Source organism: Alternaria conjuncta, assembly GCF_024043145.1.
Source record: "Alternaria conjuncta strain BMP 0040 chromosome Unknown scaffold_4, whole genome shotgun sequence".
In the NCBI taxonomy this organism is placed as follows: domain Eukaryota; kingdom Fungi; phylum Ascomycota; class Dothideomycetes; order Pleosporales; family Pleosporaceae; genus Alternaria; species Alternaria conjuncta.
In genome coordinates, this window is record NW_026250093.1 from 1,829,155 (window position 1) to 1,847,302 (window position 18,148).

At 51.6% G+C, this 18,148-nt stretch overlaps 7 protein-coding genes across 7 annotated transcripts; 4 read left to right on the forward strand and 3 right to left on the reverse strand.

The window, feature by feature from the left end:
- Nucleotides 1–352: 352 nt before the first annotated feature.
- J4E85_003469 (uncharacterized protein) lies at nucleotides 353–1,696 on the forward strand (the record flags this gene model as incomplete). Its single annotated transcript, XM_051467737.1, has 1 exon — nucleotides 353–1,696. One exon carries the CDS (start codon nucleotides 353–355, stop codon nucleotides 1,694–1,696), a length of 1,344 nt encoding a protein of 447 aa, XP_051328896.1.
- A 1,492-nt stretch (nucleotides 1,697–3,188) lies between these two features.
- On the reverse strand, nucleotides 3,189–6,682 carry J4E85_003470 (uncharacterized protein; the record flags this gene model as incomplete). Its single annotated transcript, XM_051467738.1, has 3 exons — nucleotides 3,189–3,267; nucleotides 3,321–6,360; nucleotides 6,409–6,682. The coding sequence occupies 3 exons, from the start codon at nucleotides 6,680–6,682 to the stop codon at nucleotides 3,189–3,191; spliced, it is 3,393 nt and encodes a 1,130-aa protein (XP_051328897.1).
- Nucleotides 6,683–6,914: 232 nt separating this feature from the next.
- On the forward strand, nucleotides 6,915–8,119 carry J4E85_003471 (uncharacterized protein; the record flags this gene model as incomplete). Its single annotated transcript, XM_051467739.1, has 2 exons — nucleotides 6,915–7,075; nucleotides 7,126–8,119. 2 exons carry the CDS (start codon nucleotides 6,915–6,917, stop codon nucleotides 8,117–8,119), a joined length of 1,155 nt encoding a protein of 384 aa, XP_051328898.1.
- Nucleotides 8,120–9,679: 1,560 nt separating this feature from the next.
- Nucleotides 9,680–10,541, forward strand: J4E85_003472 (uncharacterized protein; the record flags this gene model as incomplete). Its single annotated transcript, XM_051467740.1, has 2 exons — nucleotides 9,680–9,691; nucleotides 9,744–10,541. The coding sequence occupies 2 exons, from the start codon at nucleotides 9,680–9,682 to the stop codon at nucleotides 10,539–10,541; spliced, it is 810 nt and encodes a 269-aa protein (XP_051328899.1).
- Nucleotides 10,542–11,148: 607 nt separating this feature from the next.
- On the forward strand, nucleotides 11,149–11,997 carry J4E85_003473 (uncharacterized protein; the record flags this gene model as incomplete). Its single annotated transcript, XM_051467741.1, has 1 exon — nucleotides 11,149–11,997. One exon carries the CDS (start codon nucleotides 11,149–11,151, stop codon nucleotides 11,995–11,997), a length of 849 nt encoding a protein of 282 aa, XP_051328900.1.
- Nucleotides 11,998–12,088: 91 nt separating this feature from the next.
- On the reverse strand, nucleotides 12,089–12,979 carry J4E85_003474 (uncharacterized protein; the record flags this gene model as incomplete). Its single annotated transcript, XM_051467742.1, has 1 exon — nucleotides 12,089–12,979. One exon carries the CDS (start codon nucleotides 12,977–12,979, stop codon nucleotides 12,089–12,091), a length of 891 nt encoding a protein of 296 aa, XP_051328901.1.
- A 2,705-nt stretch (nucleotides 12,980–15,684) lies between these two features.
- J4E85_003475 (uncharacterized protein) lies at nucleotides 15,685–17,679 on the reverse strand (the record flags this gene model as incomplete). The annotated part of the gene is made up of 2 exons (XM_051467743.1): nucleotides 15,685–17,313; nucleotides 17,377–17,679. 2 exons carry the CDS (start codon nucleotides 17,677–17,679, stop codon nucleotides 15,685–15,687), a joined length of 1,932 nt encoding a protein of 643 aa, XP_051328902.1.
- Between the last annotated feature and the right edge of the window lie 469 nt (nucleotides 17,680–18,148).

Genomic DNA, 18,148 nt, shown 5'->3' on the forward strand with positions numbered 1-18,148 from the left:
CATGGCGTCAAGGGATATCCGTCACAACGCGCATGCGTGACTACGACGACCTGAACGAGACAAATGTTTCTTAGCTCACACATGTCTCAAACTTTTGCCGCCTTCGCGTGCACTTGAGACATTGAAATGAATGGCAATCGCATTGCCTGGGGTATACATCAGTCTGTTTCATTACTGATCTTCAAGACTGCAACATGTTTGAAGACTACACTGTTTGTTCGCAGTTTGCTAGTGAATACTTACAAGGGGTGCACAATGCTATAAGTTGCCTGAGCACATCCATGTCGATCTCATCTTCATCTCCCTCAACCCACTAACTGGTCCATTCGCAACATCTACCCCATCGCTCGCCATGCCGATAACAACAAGATCTCAGTCCAAAGCCAAGGCATTGGCCATGGCCTCCGAAGAAGCTATGACTAGCGAGTCTGACTCTGATCTCGACCTGGGATCTGAAGTAAACTTTGACGAGGGAAGCGACCTGGATGACGATGAGCCACCTGACGAAATGCTAGAGCATCTGGTCGACCTTGATGCCCTTGAGAAGCAGCACAACAACAAACCGATGTATACAAGATCTCTCCTTTTTCAGATCCGCAAACAGCAACGCATAATACTCGACGAAGCAAGCCTACCACCTGACCGCCGCACGATACAGTATCTCACCTGGCGAGCCCAAGATGGAAGTCTCACGAATGTTTGGAAGGATAAAAACCTTTCCCGGGTAGTCCAAGAGCGAAAGCAACGCGTCGATGTTGACTACGTATGCCGCGTCGCCCTCGATCCAGAGTTCCAGCGCGAGTATGGATGGCACGTTGGATCAACCCTTATGTTACGACTGTACAGCGATGCTGTCACTAAGTATAGTGGTACAGAGGATGTGTATCTCGGCGCTCCTTACGCTCTTCGTGTCGTAGATCAGGGCAAGACTCTCCAACACCAAGATGAAAACCAAATGCAGAGGTATCGTGATGCGGTAGCTCAGTCATTGGCTTTCTGGAAGAGGGGTGACTTTGCCAAGAAGTTCACAGCCACGATCAAAGGTATCGCGGGCCTCTCAGCGCCAGTTGAGAAGATTGTGTGTTTTGGCCTATCTGTACCCCGCCCGGACTGGATGCATCACAGTGTGTTCCAACACATCCCAGTTTTCAGTATGGCAAAAACCTTAGCTAGGTTCTACCAAAAGTACGGGTTGGAACAAAAGAAGATCAAGATCTTGCTTCAAGAGCCCAACTACGAAGAGAGGGACTGGACGCTGTTCAGCGAACTTCACAAAGCCATGGGCTGTGAAGCCAGCAGCGAGATAGAATTCGTCAACGATCCAGACGGACTACTTGCCATCGACACGAGCACTATGGTAATCGCTCCGCATTTGCCTACCGGCACTTTTCCTTGGATTCAGATCATCGCTGATCTCTTCGCATCGGGGTCTGGGCCGGCTGTCATCATCGGCGATCATCTCGCTGTCGATATTGGGAAGGAAGTCTTCGTTCACTATGATCGCGGGTCGCCAGCCGTCTCGAGGTTTCTCTCAGATCGATATGAGGAGTTTCAAAGTGTTCTCCCTCATGAGAGGCAATGGAACGAGTTACGTCTGCCTGATGTGACCACTGGGTTTGATCCGTATGGTATCGACTGGATACCGGGTATGGACATCTACGTACGACACGATGGTCTTAATTGTGAGCACCTGTAGGTATTGCTGGTCGTGAGTTAGCATAATGTAGCTCAAAAGACTAGCAAGATAGCATATATCAAAATGACTCGCGATCTCTACCCTTCTTCTCATCCTCTTTCTTACTTTATCTTTCTATATGCACATCCTTACCACACAAAAAAACAGCAAAAAGTAATGGACATGACGGAAATCGAATCCGTATCTCCAGGAAGGAACGGGCGTCAAACGCCGCCCGCGGTTGCCCTCGCCTAAACCGTTGAAGGTCAGGCTACCAGCCCTTGCTTGTTGCCACAAGGTAAGGCCCCAGCGTTGTGACCATTAGACCACATGCCCTGCGGGTACTTTCATAACGATAAAAGCAAACTATGAGATTAATATAAACATCTACAAAATAAGAGTATTAGCAAAAGAGAAGCTTTCAACTCCATACTCTTCTTTCCAAGGTTGCGCTCCGACCCATGCTTTCTCTCACCCGCAACCTTACCCGCCTCTCCACCTTGCTATCCCAATCTCTCAGGTAGCTCAACACCGCCAAAAAGATAGGCACAGCGAGACTCGAACTCGCATCTCCCTATGTACATTTATGGCCTGGGTTGTTTCGCCCCCGAGCCAAGGGCCAAGCCTGCAGGACCAGCGGCAGAGCTACACACCCATCGCGGTTCTATTCCTAGGGCGTCTTAACCATTAGACTATATGCCTTAGATGATTTCGATAGCTTGCTGCAGAGCAAGAGAACATATATCAAATCGAGTTGCAGCGTGGTAAGAAAAGAAGTGAGGTGTTTTTGCGGTCAAACATTGCGATGGCAAAGCACACCGAAATGGTAAGAGCACCATTAGACGACATGCCCTTGATAGTTGTTGATGAGCGATTGAAGGATGGCTAAAGCTATAGCAACGGACATTGAGCGGAACAAAAAAACATGATGGACATGGCGAGAATCGAACCCGCATTTCTTGTAACCAAAGAAGTTAATCAGTGGGAAGCGGTGGCGAATGGAATGAGCCAACAATTTGCATTGATGGAGAGAGCCAACGAGTTGAATCGCCAGTGGGGAGCCAACAATTTTCATTGATGGAGAGAGAAGGTGTACTGTGCTCAAGCGTCCTACCATTAGACGACATGCCCGTGAGATGATGTTTGATGGGATGAAAGGGAATTTGACGGCATATGTAGATGCTGGTGGCATGCAATATTGTGGGAAATGTGTGCGGCGATGCGGAAGCGTCATGGCCTGATGCGAGAGCTCCTACGCGTCATCTGGGTGTGTTGTGGCAGTCGCTGATGGTGGTGGCAGGCGTGGGCAGGAGGGTTGCGGGAGCTTTGGGAAGGCACGATGAGGCAGTAGCGTGGAATCCGCCCACCCACACATCGCGACTGGGTCTTACGATGGCGGTGCCAGGTTGTCATGATTTCCTATTCTATGTCGTAGTCTTACCGATCAAGGGTATATCGCATGTAATCATCGACTCACTCAGTACCCTGCCAATAGCCGCCAGACCGCTTCCATCTAGCTCAACAACTCCTTGATATCCTCGATCCTCTGCACCCTCTTCTCCTCATCACTCATCATACCCAGCGAACTCGCACTGCGAAACGTTAGCACCCAACCTTCACACTTGGCAACACGCGTTCCACTTACATAAACTTCTTCCTCTCCTGTATCCTAAGCATCTTCTCCTCGATACTCCCCTCCACACAAAACCGCACGACCTTAACCTCCCTCTCCTGACCCATACGGTGCACACGATCGATAGCCTGGGCCTCGACGGCAAAACTCCACCACGGATCCATCATGAAGACTTTGTTTGCGCAGGTCAAGTTCAGACCTACACCGCCTGCTCTCAAACTCAGAAGTAGGACGTATGGTTTCGGGGAAGTGGTGAACTCGGTGAGGATCTGAGCGCGCACTTTCTGGCTGATGGAGCCGTCGAAGCGGAGGAAGGGGATGTGGTCGCGGGTCAAAGCGGGTTCGATGAGGTCGAGGAAAGATGTGAATTGCGAGAAGACGACTGTTTTCGCGCCCTTTTCTTCTTTGCGGGTTTTCTTCAGATGGCCCAACAGGGCTTGGGTTTTGGCGGAGCCGGTGACGCCGATGCGACGCAGGCTGATACGTGGTGTTTGTGTGGAAGTAGGCGGTGCGTCTGCTGCGCGGAAAGCGTGATTATCTTCGTCTCCTTCAGTGACATTGTCGTGCCGGATGACTTCGAAGACGTCGCGCGCGTTGATGGGTTCGCGGCAGTTCCAACAGCGTGGTATCTCGTTCTTGTCGCGCTGATGGGCTATATAACTTAGTAAGCATTCTTTGCAGGCTGAGTGCCAACAGCCAGTGACTGCTTGCTCAATCATGGGTTCTTCGGAGCAAATTGGACATTCGGCCGCAGATTCGTCTTGGATCTGTTTCAAGACATGTGCGCCGAACCTGTTGACATCTTGGTCGCCCTCGGCAGTGAAACGTTCAATTAGAGAGGAAAGATCCATATCATCCGCCAATCCATTAGCAAGATCCGATGCCAACGAGGCATCTTCTTCATCAGCGACAAGGTTGCGATTGCGAGTCAGGACAGGATGGCAGCATGATTGCCGTAGTCGTAGAATTTGCGCGAAGATGGTTGTATAGGACTTCATGAGCGTGCCGGCTTCTGCATTAGCATTGACCAGACTTTTTGCGCGCAGAAAGATGTGATCGTACACATCCCGCTCGTCCTGTGACAGCACGATCTTCTCAACTTCGATTGTCCGAGGGGGCAGTGGTACCAGCGCTTCACCATCGGGTGTCTTCATGTCCTTCGTTCGACGAAGCACCAGTGGCTCTAGTACTGTCTGTACCACGTTCAAGGCACGCACAAAGTCGCCTGATTCAAATGGTACGGTGATGAATGTCTTCCAGAATGAGAAGTTCGCCCACGGCTCGACCTTGAGGAAGCGGACTAGACTGAATAGATCTTCCAAGCGGTTGACAATCGGTGTTCCTGTAAGCGCCCATCGATGCTTTGCACTGAGCTCGTAACATGCTTTCGCTGTTTTCGACTGTCGGTTCTTGATATAGTGCGCTTCGTCGAGGATGATGCGGAAGTATTCGAGCGAGAAGATACCACCATGCGAGCCACGGTTCCCTTCCTGTGCAACCACCTGGTTATACTCTGACAGAACTGTGCCGTAGCTCGTTATGATAACGTTGGGCGCATTAGCGCCGTTCGATGCGCAACATAGCTTCTGAAGATTCACAGCCTTCTCTGAGCCATAATAGAGCATGGCCTTCAGTGTACCTTCTTTGGACGCCTTCTCAGCTTCGCTGTGCCATTGTGCTAGCAATGACATGGGTGCTATGACGAGTGTGGTGTATGGCGCAGGCTCAACTTCGGCACTGAGCTTTTGCAACCGGGGAAGAGCCTTCCGCGTCGCCAAAGCATCCTCGTCAACTTCTGTCCTATTTGTATGGATCAAGCTGAGCATCTCAATGGTCTTGCCCAGACCCATCTCATCAGCGAGTATACCGCCAAGGCAGTTCTGCTCTTGTTTCGGGAACTCCAGTGAGAGCTCGCCAGAGTAGGGATTGACATAGAACATGGTCTGGTCTTCGATGGTCGGTATTGGCTGATTGTCTGCATCGTGAGTTGGCCACGGGTATTCTTCCCACAAGGGATGCATCGAGGTCTCCTTGTCCTCTATCGACTCATTCCTTTCTTTGCTGACCATCCAAAAGAGCGCCTGCTTCTGATACTTGCGCAAGTCCATGCGGAAGGTGCTTGCTGGCTCCATGGTTGGGGTGTCGAAGTCAAAAGACTGCGCCTTCTTGTATAGTGAATCCAGTTGATCTTGTTCCAGCTCTTCTCCTTCTTCGGCATCGTCGGGTGGCGGAGAGGATGTGGGGTTGGTAGACGTCGCAGGCGTGGAGGATGTTCCGTTCTTCGGCTTCGGCTTATCGCCTTTCTTCTCCTCGCTCTCTGCTGCCTGTAATAGACCCTGTCGCTTGTGCTTCGCCGTCTCTTCGTTTTCGCGGGTTGGTTGGAGATTGATGTTATCGAAGAGCTTCACAAGACCAACTTGGCGTAACCGAAGGTCTCGCTCGTCGGATGATTCCTTCTCTTCGAACAGATTGATTTCTCGGTTGTTGTCAGGTTTGGCAAATTTACGCGAATCGAATGCTGCGCGAACGAAAAAAGCTCGTAGCTGTAGGTATATGGTATCGCCTGTGCGTATTTTATCGGGCGTGTAGACAACCGAGCCGTCGAAAGAGCACACTTTCTGGTCGAGTAGCACAGATACCCATGCTGCTGAGTCGTTGTCCAACCTGCCGACTTCGGCCCCACGCTCATTCATGAACCGGACTACGATATCCGGTTTCGAGAGTTTGATGACCTTCTTTGCCTTGTTGAGTTTGGGTTGTGGCTTGGTGCGCTCGATGCGTATCTTTTCGTCGTGCTTCAGCTGAGATCCGCTCTTGGTAGCAAAGCCTACGACACCAAACGAGCCAATGTAGCGCTTACTGGGCATCTCTCGCAGTATTGTGGGTGTGGAGGTGCCTGAGCCTGGTGCGGACGCGTTCGATATTTCGGATTCGGTTCGATTGAGGGTTTTCGCTATCGTCATCTGAATCGGCTGTCGACCGGATTTGAAGACGGGTGCGGGGGACGGTGAGTGCATCTTGCTCCATGAGCCGTCCAAGTAGAGGTTGATTGCTACACCTTGTCAGCCATGCAACTACAACCTCACACTTACTGGCATACCTCGTTCTACATTGCTTCCACTGACATCTTTCAGCTTCTGCAGTACCGTATGAGAGAGTTCTCCAACAACCGCCTGGAGCATCCCCACGTCGAAACTCCCGAAATCGGCTTCTTCCTCATTGCCATTGCTTTCGTCTGGTGTATCTGCGGCGTGTAGTGGCGGCGACGAAGGGGGAGGCTCGATGGGTTTCGACTCCGGCTGAGTAGGGGAGGAGTCTTCTACGAAGAATCGGCGCTTCTTGACGGGTCTCTCGTCTGGGTGTGGTGACTCCATGGTGTTGTGTTGTGCGTGTTGGTGTTGCGCTTTCCTCGCATGCGCCCAATTCGTCCAGTCGCGTCGACGCGCTTTCACGTGGCGACTGCGGGTGATCGACGTAATAGCGTCATACAACCCACCAGTCGCCGTGCACTCTTTGTGCCTTACGAGCAATTGCGCCTCCCCCAGATTGCGCAAACACATGCATCTTCGCTCTGTACAGTAGTTTTCGTCTTCTCAAAAGTTTTCAATGCCGCCTCCGAGGCTCCGCATAGCTCCCTCTCGGCGCATACACACCTACCCAAGACCACGACGGAGGCAATTTCACACCTCGCCACGACTGCAAAATGCTGCTCGCCCCTCAGAAGATGAGATTGCACGCGCACGTGCTTACTGCGCGAATCTAGTCAGGTAGCTTCATAACGGCAACTCTCTTCTGTCGCACACTAACGAAATGGCAGAACATACGATGCGCCCTCACATGTCCTTCAAACCTTCATACCGCAATCCTCCCGAGATGCCTACCTCGCGATTCGCGCATTCAATGTCGATGTCGCCCGCGTCGCCGACACTACGAGCACACCCACAATTGGCATGATGCGCATGCAATTCTGGAGAGATACCGTCACGAAAGCGCTAGCCGGTACACCTCCGAAAGAGCCAGTCGCCATCTTATTGGCACGAGCAGCTGAGGATTTGCATGAGCGATCTGGTGGGAAGGCGCGACTGAGCAAGAACTGGTTCCATCGCATCATCAACACGAGAGAACAATATCTAGGGAACCCACCGTATCCCACGTTGAGCGCACTGGAAAGCTATGCGGAGAATACATACTCGACCATGTTGTATCTGACGCTGTCAGCGCTGCCCCAGGCCTCGCTCACCACCGACCACGTCGCATCGCATATCGGCAAGGCCATGGGCATCGCAGCCGTACTACGAGGCATCCCGCTCATCGCGTTCCCCCCACAGCAGCCACTAGGCACTAGCAACTCCATGACCGGGCAATCAGGGCCCACACAAGGCGCCGTGCTCCTCCCACTCGACGTAATGGCCGAAGCCAACGTCCGCGAAGAAGACGTCTTCCGACAAGGCGCTTCTGCCCCCGGTCTCCGCGACGCCATCTTCACCGTCGCGACACGCGCGAACGACCACCTCATCACCGCCCGCGAGATGCTGTCGAAGCTACGATCCGAAGGCACACTCGGCCACGACTTCGAACACCAGAACGAGGAGGAACATCAGTACAGCGCACAGCAGATGAACACAGGGCAGGAGGCACAATTGGCGGAGGTAGAACAAGCATTCGGGGTCTTTATGCCGAGCATAGCGACACAGTCTTGGCTGGATAGGTTACAAGGAGTGGACTTTGACATCTTTGATGCGAATCTGAGGAAGGTCGACTGGAAGCTGCCCATGAAAGCGTACTGGGCGTATAGTCGGCGGAAGATATAATGCTCAAAACAAATGAAGCAATAACACATGGAATTCTCAGAGTTGCAATGCTTTTTGAACGATGATGCTGATCATCACCAATACGCATGATGGCTAAGTACAGGTCACAACCAAACAAGTCGACCGGTGCCATAGGATTGATCCGACTCATTTTTAGTTTTCCCCTTTTTTTGAGCACGATGTAGAGAGAAGGAGACTCAGTGATAATCTACCTCATTATATACCCGTCCAGGACCCTCATAGCAAACGAGGCGGTAGCCTGATCAGAATTCCGCGAGGACGTCATACCCGGACTACTACACCCGTTCGAATGACAGCCCAAGCTCTGCACAGAAGCTCATGTCTCTCTATAGCCTGATTTTGTTGAACGTCTTTCCATAAGTGTGAAGAATGTGGTTTTGAATTACTGCATTGACTTTTGTGCCAGTCGACGGGTCGCGGCAACACATAGGTGGATGTACTTCCATTTTGAAAGCCAGGGCTTTTTCATGAACAGTATTGGATGCCTCGTCCTTGGAGTAAACGCCGAACAGGGACACGACAGATACTCATGTTGACATGCTCACAGACTTTTGGAGGTAATGTGTTGGAAGTTGGCTTTTGACGGAAGAGGGAAGGAAGTGCTCATGGATTCTTAGCCTGTTCATTTTGGAAAGAGAAGAGCGAACACATGTTATTGAAGTCGAACATCTTTTGGAAAACAAAGCAGAAGGGAAGAGAGGTTGAAGAGTGAGAGGAAGAGTGGAAGGCAAGCTTTTTATATGTCACAGACCGGAGGTGGATCCAGAGCACAGCATGCTTGCGGGAGGTCGGGCTTTTTGGTTTATGACATTGTTTCCTGTGTTTTTGTTGCGCAGACAAAACATGAAGATGCAATTGATGGTTTTGAAGAACTCGGCCGAAAGCACAACATGAATCGTATTTTTCATGATTTCGATATTTTGTTAGAAGTGATGATGCAAGATCGAGGAGGGAGAAAGGCAAGGCGAGATGGAGAAGCCTTACATGGACCATTTCATTGTGAGCTACTCCCCGTGAAGATTTTGCCGGCTGGAGGGCACCGCACATTGCAATGTTATACCGTGTTTTGAAAATGCACATCATATGGTTTTTGGAACATATGAATCAAAAGACTTCTCAGGGGAAGAAAGGAAGAGAAGAAGAGTAACGATGCGTATTTTATACTTCTCCGTTCTCACCGCAGACGTGTAATGGTGGTAGAGCCCGACGTAGGGCGGGTTGGCCGGTCATGCGCAACAGTATGTAAGAAGGATGACCGCGACCATGACAACGTCGCTTCTGGTCGCAGGTGAGAACCTACCCAGGAGGTATGCGTGCGGTACGCGCGTAAGACCAAAGCAAACTATTGATTCGGATGAATGACACGGAAAGCGAGGATTAGAGCCCCGCCCTTTCGTATCCGATTTGGTTAGTCTACGCATCCTGCGTGTCATTATCCTAGAGCATATCATGTCGCAAGTCCGTCATTTTGGTAGTAAGATATTCTGAAATTCATTCTCGGAATTTTGATTCTGTCTGTCGCACGTACGGTGGTCGAAGATGGCGTCAACGGTGTGTGCCCTCAGTCGCGACCCCCTGGGCCTTCGCATGCTAACAACCACAGCCAAACGCATCGATACCCTGGGCGGCATCTCAGAAAGAAGATGCGTCCAAAGTTGGGTTTCTGGACTTACCGCGCGAACTTCGCGACATGATCTACGAGTTCGCCTTCAGCATCAAAGGCGCGGTTCTCGTCTACTCGCGCGACCCCTTCGCAGTTCGGCCGGTGATGAGAGTGCTGAACATCCGACATGGCGGCGAAGGTCCGATTGAACCACAACCCTTATGCAGCGGCCAGATCCCGGTAGCACTCATAAGGACGTGTCGACAGCTGCGGGCAGAAAGCAGCCCTGTTTTCTACGGGTCGAACGTTTTTTCTTTCTGGGCGCTGGGCAACATCGACGTGGGTTCCGCCAATCGGTGTTTGGTACGGCACATTGTGACCGAAGCAAGTCCTCGCGGCATCTTCGACAAGTCTCTCGAGCATGTGAGCTATTGCTGGAAGAGGAGGTTTTGGCCTAAGATATTGCGTAGCAGCGAGGCTATATTGGAGCACTTCCCATACCTAGACACGCTGACGTACTCACTGAAGCCACCGCGTGAGGAGGTTTGGAAACCTGCTTTCTTTGATGTGGCCAACAAAACTAGAGAGCAGCGTGTCGATCTGGTTGCTAGTTGGATGGGTCAAATGTGTCCTTGGGAGAACGAGCGACTGCGTCGGATTGTGCATCTCGAGATGGTGCCTTCGCCTGGGCTCTCGAGAGATGAATATGCGGGTTCGCGGTTCGTTCTTGAAGACGAAGACGTCTGGGACTACACCGAGTTCGTGGATGCATTCGAGCGGATGAAGATATCGATCTAATTAGATGGGCGGAGAAGCATATCGGTTATATAAAAGCAATATGAGCATTCTGTGGGTGGCCACGTTAGCAGAACCATCGTTCGGTGCAGGATGACGGAAGGAGGCATGATCGTGTGAGCCTTGCCTTTTCCGCCACATCTATCTCATTTCTTGAGCCCTTGGCACGATATGTGCTTTTCTCCACACGATGCAAGCAGAAACTTGAAGTTTGGTACCGGCATCCCCACGAACTGGTGGCTCAACTGGTAAGCGACGAGGCTAGATCGCCGGCCGATTCCGGCAACTACACCCAAGCCGCAGATGTCAAGCACGGCATCAAGAAAACGCCATTCCGCGCTCAGATCTCACAAAAAAAGATCCAATTGTCATCGACATGTTTCTCCGACCAGCGCGCACCTGCACACGGTCACTCCACACATCAACCCGCGCAATCACGGCCCGGCCGTCCATAAACCCACCAAACGACGCTTTCCGAAACCGGCAAAACCTAGTTCCCAAATTTTCGACAAAACAGTCATCATTGCAATTGAGCAGCAGGCGATTCATAGCAACCTCCGTACCGCGACTTCAACAACTCGGCTCCAAAGAACGGATTTCAACATCCAAAATGGCAGGCGACGATCACTACCTCACGCTCTCATGCCCGGATAAGGCTGGCATTGTGTACGCCGTCACGGGTCTACTGGCCAAGGAAAACCTCACCATTCTCGATCTCCAGCAATTCTCCGACCCAGACTCCAAGAAGTTCTTTATGCGTGTGCATTTCGGCCATGCAGCAGATGTATCCGCGCTGCAAGAAAGCATGAAGAAGCTCGCTTCGGAAATGAGTATGACATACCAGATCCAACGGGTAGACTCCAAGCCCAAAGTCCTCATCATGGTATCCAAAATCGGTCACTGCCTCAACGACCTCTTGTTCCGCGTCAAGTCTGGCCAACTCAAAGTCGAAGTCCCGATTATTGTGTCCAACCACCCCGAGTTCGCGGAGCTGGCAAAGAACAATGGCATTGAGTTCCATCACCTTCCTGTAACCAAGGACACCAAGGAGAAGCAGGAGACGCAGATTCTGGATTTGATTAAGCAACATAATATCGACCTTGTTGTTCTGGCGCGCTACATGCAGGTCCTCTCACCGCGCCTGTGCACGGAGATGTCGGGCAAGATTATCAACATTCATCACTCTTTCTTGCCTTCGTTCAAGGGCGCGAAACCTTACCATCAGGCCTACGAGCGTGGTGTCAAGATTATCGGTGCGACCGCGCATTTCGTTACTGCGGATCTGGACGAGGGACCGATCATCGAACAGCGCGTTGCGAGGGTCGACCATGCGTTGAGTCCCAAGGAGTTGGTCGAGGAGGGTAGTAATGTCGAGAGCCAGGTTTTGGCTGCGGCAGTCAAGTGGTGGAGCGAGAAGAGGGTGTTCTTGAACGGTCAGAAGACTGTTGTGTTCAACTAGAGCGTGCCATCAAAAGTCGACGAAAAGCAATGTAAATACACATGTGTCATGAAAAGCGTCTGAAAAATAATCTACAATGGGTTGCGCACGCTCACCACTTCACGCGCAGGCCTTCGAAACTCCTCGGCATAGGCGGAAAGTCAGCAGACAGGCCATCTTCGCCGATGTACTTCTCCTTGAGAAGGAGGCAGGTCGAGCAAAGACGCTCCCCGATTGAGTGTTGACCGAGCCAGATCCGGCCTTGAGCGCTGTAAAGCAAAGTCGCTATATCGGTGAACATATTTGATGTAGGATTGGTTTGGAGGTCGGTATCGTTGAAAACGTGCGGCTGGGCGTCGAAGAACTCGTCATCCGATTGCGTGTCATCGTCGGTATCGTCCGTTTGAAGCATCCCGGTAAAGTCCTGAAGCTCTTCTAACATCGTCGTGCCTTTTTGGATCGTGTCGCATACACAGCTGGAGTTGTGACCGGATTTGACGCATTCTGTGACGGCTATGCGCGCAGGTTCGACCAGACCGCCAGCAAATGGACCGTAGTCGTCTCCGCAGTGAGTGCATGCAGTTCTTGATGACTTTCCAGAGCCGTGAGGGATATCCTTGGCCTGAGTCAGCACACAGATGAAGGTCCTTCGTTTCATGCCCATTCGGCGTAGATAGTCATCGAGCTCTTCGCGCATGTACACTTCCAGCTGCTCAATGCAGTCCAACACTGCGCTACACCAAGCCGAGTAGATACTAGGCAGTGCTTGCAGGTATTGCTTATGTGTGAGGTTGTCCTCCATCCAATCAAAGCCCTTCATCTGTAGGAAGGCGCCGGCGTTCACTGCCATTGGTAGGACCACTCGGCCGATTACACGTAGAGCGAGCCAAGAGCCCATAGCGTGTAGGTGTCTCTTGCTGATCTCCAGACGCTCTTCGCTAGAAAGACCGAGAATTTGCTCAAGGTAGTTGTTGTGACGCGCATGGTTGAGAACAGATCTCATCGCGTGTTGCAGGGCGGACCAGACATTGCGCACGCTAAATTCGACGTATTGCTCATTCAAAGTAAGATGAAGTAGCCACGTGATACTGTTTCGCGAGATTGGAACTCGTTCCCTTGCATATGCTCTCTTGAGCCAGTCGTGGACACACCAACCGTCGCCTTCAGTGTCTGATATGTCGATGCATTCAAAGAAGAGTCTGAGCATGGCGATCTTGACATCAGCCTGCTCATCGGTACAAGATGCTACGAAGAGTGATACTGGTGATCTGTTTTCCTTAGCAGCGGTTTCGTCATTTGACACTGGGCACCTACAAGATCGCGTCAGAAGGCCCTTCGTATACCAGTGCGGACTTGTCGGCGCCTGCCTTTATTAGCAAAGCACAGAGCTCGACGTGACCTGCTGCGGCGGCAAACTGGCCAAGTCAGCATACTTGAACAACTTTTCACACAGGAGCAGTGTCTTACGTGCAGTGGCTTCCATCCTTTAGGGCTCGTGTCTACTACGCTTGCCATTCCTCTCTCCAAAAGTGCTTCGACAGCACGAGTCTGACCGGTACGGCAGAGCTCGAAGATGAGTGAGTCATCGGAGACCGGGCGAGTTACTGTTATGTTACAATTAAAGAGCCAGCTCCGACCTCCGGATGCTACGACAGCTTCTAGGCCACTCTGCATGCCCATGTACTGTTGCCATTTTGTGGGGTATAGAATCAGCGATCTGATGATCTGGGACTTCCTAGATCTCTTGAAATACCTGTTGCCGTGGTGTATGTTCGTCGTGCGTAGCCAAGCACACCCAAGTGCAGTGCGGAAGACTGAGACATGGTGATTTACGTGATACCGCAGTTTCTCGGCATAGACAAAAGTCTTGGCCCTCAGCTGTCCGCATTCATCGATCGTATAGCCGTCTTGTGAATAGATGTCCAGCGATGTCGGTTCGAATGTGGTGACTGCAGTCTGTGCGATGAAGTGCAACATGAGCTCCTGTGCCTCATGATTGATCGAGAGGCGCTCCGTTGGCATTTTACGTGAAGGCTGTAGTGCGTTCGTCGTGAATGAAGACGTCATACTGCGGAGGGAACGCTGGCCAACGAATTTCGACGGAATACCTTGCACCGTTGTCCAGCTAGACGCGTCCTCGATCCCGGGCAAACGAAGTTGGCCTTCTCGAACGGCTTTAGAAGTACCATGTGTACCGATCTCTCCAAACACTTTCACTCTTGTCGGAAGACGGGAAGAGCGAGCTTGAATCACGCTACATATGTGTGTTTAGCGAACCACTATTTGCATGCATGCAATTGCGTCATACCTTTCGTGGGCCATAGCCAGTGTAAGTGTCGACTTTGTGTCGTTTAACGAGTCACGGAATCGTTGGATATGTTTGCTGTGAAGGGCAGCTTTGAAAGCCGTACGTACACGTTGCCGCCTCGACAGCGATGAAAGACCACCATCGAATCTTTCAACAATGAGAGTCAGATCCTGGAATGATTAGTTACAGCTTGCGTCCCCAAACCGATTCGCTTACTGCAATCTTGGCCCGGCAATGTTGTACACCTTCTGCTAGACAACCGCCAAGATTGTTGCCATTTGATTCGACTCGCTGGAAGACTGAGATCAGGAAGCGAAGATCTTCCTTGATCGCAATGATCTCCCGAGGAGCATCTTCGACTGTCTCCCAAAACGTGTAAAGTTTGATACACGCTTCGGTAAGTTGAAAAGCCACAGATATGACAGCGAGGCCTGAATGCTGTCAGTAAAAGATAATGAAGTAGTTCATCGAAAATACCATTCGCAGCGACCGAAAGTCCTTCCATTTTCTCGAAGCCTAATTACTAATTACATGTCAAGAGCAGTCCGATTGGAGTTTATATTCCAGTGAGCCTACTGCGGTGCAGCAAAGGGGCGAGGTTCACTCACGTCTCAGCATTGCCCAGTTGTGGCTGCGCCAATGCATACTCAATGATTCCCCTGTAGGTCGCCTCGTGCTTTACCTCCACCAAATCCGCGCTGAGTACGCCTTTGAGCCTTGCGCATGGTCATAGCTGGGAAGCCGAGAGACAGCATTGAACAATGATGTGCGCGGCAGATTGGCGCGCTTGCGTGGATAAAGGCCACGACAGTTGCCCATTACCTTGTTCCTCTCCGGTTATAATATCAGCAAACTTCAATGCTTGACAAGACCTGCCCATTAGCTCGATACGATTTCGATGTCTGGGCGACGGTTCGTCAATGGTGCTTGGGTTCAGGAGGCTGGGCCGATCGACGCTTCCGCTCCCACACTATCCACTTGTGGGCGCAGCCGTCACGTAACGGGTGGCGAGGCCGACGCGTTCCAGGAAGCTCGAGAAGACGGGCTCACATACAATAGGCTGGGGCATCGCGTGTCGCAAACTCAAGATGAGATGAATGAGAGCTTACTGGGCAGAGGCACGGGAAGAACCAGCGCGCTAGCGACAAGATGGTCAGCGACCCCCGCACGTGCCGACAGCCACCCCAGGGGCCATCTCGCTTGGGTCCGACATTCATTCAATCAACGAGCATCAACAGCAAAAAGAGATGGCCATGCTTTGAATTTGTTTGCCTTCTCAAAACGCCTTAGAGACTTGCGTTCGGCGAGATGTCTCCGAGCAGGCGACATCCGCGCTAGATATGCGTATACGGTACAGGCTGAGCCAGCCAAAGCGGGTACAGGATGTTGGATTCACCTGTCTATTCATCCTCCACGTCTGACTTTATCGACACTTGCCCGTTACGTCGCTTTATCAACCCCGCATACGGTGCACCTCTAATAATAGGCGCGATTTCTGAAGCAACGCCAAAAGCACAGTGGTTTACACTCTGGAAGTCACCAATCCCCTGATACCCATGTTCTCTCATGTACTCTGGATCGTTGCTATTCGCAAGAACACCGAACTTGAGTCTAGTGTGCATCAACTCTAACGGAAATGGATCGTTACCCAAACATGCGCCGCGGCTGATATCATCCAAGGTAGTGTTCCGTGTAGTCACAAGGATGCGAGAAAAGCCAGTCGAGAATGTCGTCCCGTCTTGCCAGATTGTGAAAGCGCCAAACAGGAGGATGAGGAGTGTGATGAAGATAACTGGTGCGTAACATTGCCAGAGCCGTTCGGGAACGTAGACGAATGAGGATTGGAGTCGCGAGCGATTGACTGTAAGCTGTTCTTCTGCGACTGCTAGCATCTCTGGTGCGGATAGCAATGACAGAACCATGTCTAAGTAGAAGGTCTCGATCTCATCCGTCAGGTTTTGCTTAGGCTCGCTGTTCTTCTGGACTAGTCGTGTCTTTGTGACATCGGAATAGACTTGTGCGTAGTATGGTCCTGGCAATGGCGGTTCGAGATCGACGTGTCCACGGAGAAAATCCCTGAACATGTCGCCGACAGCATGGTATGCGGCCGTTTTCTTGTAAAGACCCACGTCGCTCCGAGGGCTGATGTATTGTTCCGCTGGTCCCGGATCGAGGGTGTAGTTGATTTTGCCGTCGACACCCTGCGGAAAGCTGGTATCTATAATGGGCCTCCGTGGTTCTAGCTTGACCGTGGAATTGAAGAAGGGTTCAGTGAAGTTCCAGCTGACTGTATACTTAGTCTCCATATGTATGCAGCGCATGATTCGCGCATCATAGCGATGTGTCCAGTTCTTTGCAAGAGGGTCGTCTTCCGCAAGCTTTACTGTGGAATTGAACGCATAGCCAATCCAGAGCGCAGGTTCTGACTTGAAGACACCCAGGCCGACTGGAATTTCACCATCAGGTATGCCACCCGAACCTTTACGGAAGTTGTCGGCTTGCGGGCGGGCATATTCGCCCTCGTCGACGTCGGCGTAGTAAACGAAGCGGCCTCGCGGTGCCAAAATGCTCATGTTGAAGGGCGCACCCAATTCCGTTAGTCTCTCATCGTCATCTGCACCACTTGCTATCTCTTCGCATTGGTAGCTCGGCCCAACAAAGCTTTGTTCGTACGTGCAATTGTACCGCCCTCCACAGGCGTCTTGCCGAGCATCTTCCCTGATGTTGGGACGGTCCACGTTGCTATAAGCCAGCAGAAGAGCGACACGTCTTAACTCCGCCGAGGGCTGATCGTAATAGTCAAACCACCCTGGTGTTGTACCAGATAAATCTGTAGTATTGTAATACATCATCGATCTCTTGTTGCTTCCGTCGGCCAGCTTCACCGGATGTCGCCAGTCTTTTGTGGACTCCATCGAGAAGTTCAGCGTGGGAACGTTAAGATCGATTGTCTCGCTGTCGAGATAGGTTCCGAAGGTAAGCGCACCGGGAGAGAAGATGATTGTTGCCAACGGGACCAGCCAGATGACCTGCAGGCAGACGTCCCCGGTTAGTCGTGTTTCGCATATAATTGTTGCGGGATAGTTACTCACCAAAGCAATACCGCACAGAACTGGTGCACTAGAAAGGGCCTCCCAATTTCCAAAAATCGATGGATCTTCAGTAGCGCCAAAGATCTGGTCGATAGACAGTACGGTGAAAGCCCGGTTCCTAAACGCTCTCCACATGCGCTGACGAAAGACCAGAACCACACATCCGCCGAAAGCAAGCTTCGATAGATAGGCAAGTGCGCGCCCATACAGAACCCAGCGAAACTTCTTGTCCTCGTCCTCTTCTCGCTGGTGGTGCAAGAAAGTATACAAGAGGTGTTGAAGAAGCGCAAACACGATGCCCATGATGAAAGCAAACCCCATAAGTGCTGGCCCACGCCAGTTTACTCGCCATTGAGTTGACTGCGTCGCTCGGTGTGCTATCAGCCTCTCGGTCATAGGATCTGTCCGCGCTCTCGAGATACCCGATCCAAACGAATACAGCGTATCTGGTGTTCTGGAGTATGGTGGTCGTGGCCCTGGAGAGTAGGTCGGAGGAGAAAAAGCGCCAGGCTTCGTATTAGGCGTATCCTGCCGCCAATACGTAGAGCCTGGCGACTTCGGTGAAGGCATGGGCTCCATTTGGATACCTAGGCCTGGGTCGTCGGCGCTCTCGCTGTATCTTGATGGCGCTCCGCGCCTGCTGTCGGTGGATTCGTCGCTTATTCGAGATGGTATAGTGGCACATTCGGGTCGAGATATTCGAATGTCTGGCGATGCAGGTAAATATGAGTATTGCGGAGTTTGAAGGTCCATGTTGGCAGTTGTTGGAGGC